The sequence below is a fragment of the Octopus bimaculoides genome, chromosome 14 (genome assembly GCF_001194135.2).
Source record: "Octopus bimaculoides isolate UCB-OBI-ISO-001 chromosome 14, ASM119413v2, whole genome shotgun sequence".
NCBI classification, from domain to species: domain Eukaryota; kingdom Metazoa; phylum Mollusca; class Cephalopoda; order Octopoda; family Octopodidae; genus Octopus; species Octopus bimaculoides.
Genome location: NC_068994.1, coordinates 29,920,130 through 29,926,260, shown reverse-complemented (window position 1 = coordinate 29,926,260; position 6,131 = coordinate 29,920,130). Strand labels below are relative to the sequence as shown.

At 37.8% G+C, this 6,131-nt stretch overlaps 1 protein-coding gene across 3 annotated transcripts in view; it reads right to left on the bottom strand.

The window, feature by feature from the left end:
- Positions 1-408: 408 nt before the first annotated feature.
- The window catches only part of LOC106873125 (zinc finger protein 180), a 10,677-nt gene continuing 4,954 nt past the window's right edge, over positions 409-6,131 (bottom strand). For all 3 annotated transcript variants that reach the window (XM_014920352.2, XM_052972803.1, XM_052972804.1), the window contains exon 2: positions 409-2,630. In XM_014920352.2, coding sequence (XP_014775838.2) covers positions 1,167-2,318 — 1,152 coding nt within the window. In that variant the 5' untranslated portion in view covers positions 2,319-2,630 and the 3' untranslated portion in view covers positions 409-1,166. The remainder of the gene's footprint in view (positions 2,631-6,131) is intronic.

Sequence of the window (6,131 nt, the reverse complement as noted above, 5' to 3'; positions counted from 1 at the left end):
TTTCGAGCCAGATCGTTGCCAGTGCCCCTGGACTGGCTTTTGTGCGGGTGGCACATAAAAGACACCATTTCGAGCGTGGCCGTTTTCGTGCGGGTGACATGTAAAAGCACCCATTACACTCTCTGAGTGGTTGGCGTTAGGAAGGGCATCCAGCTGTAGAAACTCTGCCAAATTAGATTGGAGCCTGGTGTAGCCATCCGGTTGCACCAGTCCTCAGTCAAATCGTCCAACCCATGCTAGCATGGAAAGCGGACGTTAAACGATGATGATGATGATGATGATGATATATATGAAGTAAAGACTAAGTATATAGTCCTATGGTGTGTGTGTGGTTAATTGGCAAAAATCTGATCATCCCCAAATATAACAACACACACACACACACACATTTCAGAAGAGAAACATGAATATTTTGAATGAGAAGGAAGTTTATTATTTTGAAGCAGGCTGTCATTGGGTAGAAGTGTATCAGAGAGAGAGAGAGAGAGAGAGGAATCTGGCTCTAATGGCAGGAAACAGAAGGGGACATGAAAGTGTGGCAATTGTCTAGCTTTAATTCAGCCCTGATTGAGTAAATTTTTGAGGTGTCTGTCATAATCAGATTTTTTGTAGTCTTGACTCTGCCTTGATTAGGTAGACCCCTGAAGAGTCTCTGTTGCCATGAGGATGATGATGGTGGTGAGATTATTCCCTAAATAGAATCAAAATAAAAGATTGCCATTGAAGTTAGATTCAGCACAGTCAGAAATGCAATAAAAATTGAAGGTCCATGAAATAGTGAAAGTATTATAGAGTATGTGGTTACTATGCATCCTTCCATTTTTTTCTGAGTTATTTGTGTGTGATTTGATGATTTGGCCGTTATTTTTAACAGGTCAAGTGGTTACGCAGTAGCTCCTATCTTTGGATTGTTAATAACATAGTGGTAGAAGAAGTTATCTTCAAAGAGTAGCAAATGGTATCTTTGGAAACTACTACAAGAGCAAATGTGATGGATCCAAGTTTGAAAGTAGTAGGGAATAATAGTATTGTTTATGCAAACCAAGATAATGATACAGTTTGTAGTCCTGCCTGGATGTGAAATCACAGATATCATTTTTCTTGAGCAACAACTGTAATTGATTGTAGGTCAGAAGGCGGGGTTAAAGGGGGTTTATATTCTTTCCTCAGTTGACTGCCGGCCAGAAATAGGGGTTATTAGGTATGTATTCCTTTAAATTTTTGTTGTTAAGGACAGCCAGTTCAGTGTCATCAATGCAGATGACATCATCGTTGGTTAATGTTGGACTGATTGTGGGATGAGGTTCTGTGTGGTTGTTCAATTTTGGACCCTGTTGTTTTCCAGTAACCTTTGATAACAAAACTGTTGATGGTGCAACAAAATGAGTTTTCCGGTGTAACTGCATTTTGTCAGAACGGAGAAACTGTTTTGAGCAAATATTACAGTGAAAAGGTCTTTCCCCGGTGTGAATTCGTTTGTGCTGGACAAGTTTGTCAGAGCGGGAGAACTGCTTCCCACATTCAGTGCATTGGTAAGGTTTCTCACCTGTATGGATACGTCTGTGACATCGTAGCTTATCAGACTGAGCAAACATTTTTGGACAAAGGTCACAATGATAGGGTTTCTCACCAGTATGTATGCGATCATGGGCTCGTAGTTTGTCAGAGCGAGCAAACTGCTTTTCACAGATTCTGCACTGATATGGTTTCTCACCAGTGTGAACACGAATGTGGCATTTCAGTTTGTCTGAACGTGCAAAACTTTTTGTGCAAAATGTACATTGGTAAGGTTTTTCTCCACTGTGGGTGCGTTTGTGGTATTTCAGCTGATCTGACCGAGTGAATTTTTTTTCGCAAACATCGCAGGCATAAGGTTTTTCTCCTGTGTGGACCCTGTTGTGGCATACCAGTTGATTAGATCGTGCATAACTTTTATTGCACACCGAGCAGTGAAATCGTTGGGACTCAAAATCCTGGCCAGCAGCAGTACACCTATCTTTATCAGATTGAGAATGTTCTTCATGATTTCTCTGACACCTCACATTAGGAATATTAAGTGATTTTGAAACAGTGGTCCTGATATTGTTGGCCTGGTATCCACTGACATGGCAAATCATGTTGTTTTTGTAACTAAGTTGATCAGAAATGGAAGTTTTTGATTTTTGGTCTTGCTGTAGAAGTTGAAGTGATGGCATTAACTGGAGGTTTTTTGTGCATAAACTGTTATCTGTGCTGTTGACAGGTGTAGAAGAATTCTGACTAGTCACCGAACTATTTATACTGGATGATAAATCTTGAATATATGTTTGCTGAGACATATTGTTATCTTTTGTGCTGCACTTCTCTAAACTAAAGGCCCATGGTGATTGTTCCAGGTGGAAGTCATTAGGGAAAACTGGTTGAGAATGTGTATTTCTTCAGCAGTTGAGATGCTACTGATGGAGAGTGGTTACCATTGAACCCACTCAGGGCTAAAGAACCCATATTTGGTTAAAATTCAAAGCAGAAACGCATCTTTTTAAAGTATATATGTATATATAAGCTTTAGATTTTCTACATCAATGGAAATCTCGAGTTGTTGCAGGAAATAATGAATTATTCATGAAGAAGTGAGAATTGTATGGTGGACTCTGAAATACAAGAATGATTTAACAAAAATTAGTTAATAATAATAATAATAATGATAATAATAATAATAATAATAATAATAATAATAAAATGCAGCACATGTCACCCTACCAGCACAAAGGTGCAACAAATGATGCAACAGAAAGTTACAATCAGATGTTGGAAAATAATAGTGGTGATTACCATGGTGACGAACGTTACCTTACCTCAGTTTATGAGAGACAGGTGCTTCCGAAGAAATTCTGGTTGTAACAGGGAAAATGAAGCTGGACCTTTAAGGGAAGGCCTCTCACTTGGCAGTGGATGAGTAAAGATGCAGAATGACCACAGCTGTTATCCGAATACAGCATCAGCAGATAATAGAGCAAGGAGGAGAAAGTGGACAAGCGAAGGAAGCAGGATAGTGATGCAGTGCTACTTAGAAAGTGAACCTAAAAAAGGGGGCTATAGAAAACGGATGTTAACACTTTGGGTAGAGAAGGGTATGTTTAAAGTGACTGAGTAGAGATTAGTTGATCAAGCTAATATTATTAGGAGAAGAAAGTGGATGACAGAAATGGAGGTAGAAGAGGTCCCAGGAAAACTGGAAAAGAAAGACCAGGCAGTGGGAAAGACAAACAGCAGCATAAGAGATACAACTCGAACCAAAGAAGAATCTAAGGGAAAAAATAATAATAGTGCTACCAATAAAGAAGGGACAACTGGCACCAGTGACTTAAGGAATTTAAGTGAGGAAGATCAGAAGATTTTAGATGAATTGCAAGAAGTAATGAGTAAAGAAGTAAGAAAAAGATTGCCAGCATTAAAGGGCATCAACAGAAGAAAGCTGCTAGATATGACTAGGAAAGTAGATTCAGTTATCAGTAGGATAGATATTAAAATATAGGAGATGCTAACTTACTGATCTGTGCAGGAGGGGCAGTAGTCACTAGAAGATTAGATATATCACAAGGAAAGATTAAAAAAGAGCAAATGGGGAAAAAGAGGCTACAAAATAAAGTGAAGACTTTAAGACAAAATCTGAGTAGAATAGAAGTCGGGAAACTGAACAAGTTAGGAAACACAAGATACAAATCTTCTCTAGAGAAAAGATACTCAGTCAAAGAGAAAGGATTTGGGACAGTAATAGAAGAGTTGAAACAACATATCATAGCAATAGTAGGCAAGCTCTCCAGATATCAGAAAAGAATAGTTCAGTATCAACAGAATAGATTATTTGAGACAGACCAGAGGAGATTTTATAACCAAATAAATAGTGGAGAATGAAGTACTGGAGATAAGAAACCTAATGCAACAGAAGCTAGAAAGTTCTGGACTAATATTTGGGATAAGCCAGGCAATGGTAATAGAGATGCAGTATTGTTAAAGAAAGTATGGAAAGAAGTAGTGAGTGAGAAGCAGCGAGATCTAAGACTAACTAGTGCATTAATGAGTAAAGTGTTAGGAACAATGCTGAACTAGAAGGGCCAGGACCAGATTTAGTAGTTTACATGGGAGGCTGAGGGAATGAATTCAGGATTGCCTTAATGGAGGAATAATACCAGATTGGATGACTAGAGGGAAGACAAACTCATTATGAAAGATAAGAGCAAAGGCTGTACAGCTAGCGACTATAGACCAATTACTTGCATACCATTAGAGTGGAAACAGTTAACAGAAATGCTTTCAGAAAGCATTTATGAGCAGCTTGACAACCAGAATTTACTGCCAGAAGAACAGAAAGGTTACAGGAAAAAGGCAAGAGGAACACATGATCTATTATAAATAGACAAAGCAGTTCTAAATGAAGTAAAAACTAGAAAGAAAAAATCTAATAATAGCATGTGAGTGACATGATCCCATATTCATGGATAAGTGAATGTTTGAGTATATTTAGTATAGCAGACAACATAAGAGAATTAATCAGCTTTAGCACGAAGAAATGGATCTCTACTCAGGTGTCTGATTTAGTAGTAGAAGATAAAGAGAATAGAAAATGCCAGATAATTGACTTTAGTCCCAAATGATGAAAAAATCAATATGAGAGATATAGAAAAAATAGCAAAGTACCAGGACCTAGCCATTGAATTACAGAGACTATGGAATGTGTGGGTAAAATGTATCATAATAGTTATAGGTGCATTGGAAACTTTCTCTAAAGATTTGAACAGATGGATAGAGGAAATAGGCATAAAACCCAGTTTAGTACAGCTCCAGAAAACAGTGTTATTAGGGGTAGCAAGGAAACTTAGGAGGGTTCTTGGCATCTAAGGTTACTTGTTGTAGTCCGATGTTAGGATTTTTTTTCTTTTCCAACAGTCTAATCTGTAGTGTATATAATAATAATAATAATAATAATAATAATAATAATAATAATAATAATTCTTTCTACTATAGGCACAAGGCTTAAAACTTTTTGGGAGGGAGATAGTTGATTACACTGACTCCAGCATTCAATTGGTACTTATCTTATCAACCCCAAAATGACGAAAGGCGAAGTCAACCTTTGAATGTAAAGATGGACAAAATGTTGCTAAGCCTTCCACCTGGGATGCTAATGATTCTGCCAGCTCATTGCCTAAATAATGATAATATTAATGATAATGAGCAAGCATGTACCAGAAGAGGCTCCAAATGAACCTTGTAAAACCAAAAACTCTAAGGGATTTTGGCATTGAGATAGATAGGACAATTGAATATCACAGACCAAATATCATTATAAGTGATATTAAAAAAAAGAGAGAATAACTTATATTAGATGTTGTAATTCTTTCAGACAAAGAAGTAGAAAAAATTAAAGATGCAGGTTTAAAAGCAAACATATCAAGAATGTGGGGATGCTAAGTAGCCAAAGTAAAAGTTGTATCAGTTATTATTGAAACATTAAGCTCAATCCTCAAAAAGCTTTGTCATCATGCCACTGGGAATGGTTGTGTATCAACACAAACATGTAAGTGTTCCAAAAATCTTCCCTCAGTGGAACAGCTCATAGTTTTCTGCCTAAAGCCTTTTGTTAAGGCTTGATGGTTAACATGAAGGCAAGTATTTTATATCAATCATCGTTTATATCATCGTCATTGCTGTTGTCATCATTGTCAACAACAATGTCATTGTCACTATCATCATCATCATCATTTTAACATCAACTTTTCCATGCTGCATGTTTTGGAAGAAATTTTCATCCAGGTGGATTTTCTACAGCTGAATGTCCTTCCATGTTGTCAACACTCACTTGTTTTAAAGTAAGTAATATTTCCAGAATATTGGAAACAAAGACACCGCTTGCATCATCATCATCATCATCGTTTAACGTCCGCTTTCCATGCTAGCATGGGTTGGACGATTTGACTGAGGACTGGTGAAACCGGATGGCAACACCAGGCTCCAGTCTAATTTGGCAGAGTTTCTACAGCTGGATGCCCTTCCTAACGCCAACCACTCAGAGAGTGTAGTGGGTGCTTTTACGTGTCACCCGCACGAAAACGGCCACGCTCGAAATGGTGTCTTTTATGTGCCACCCGCAC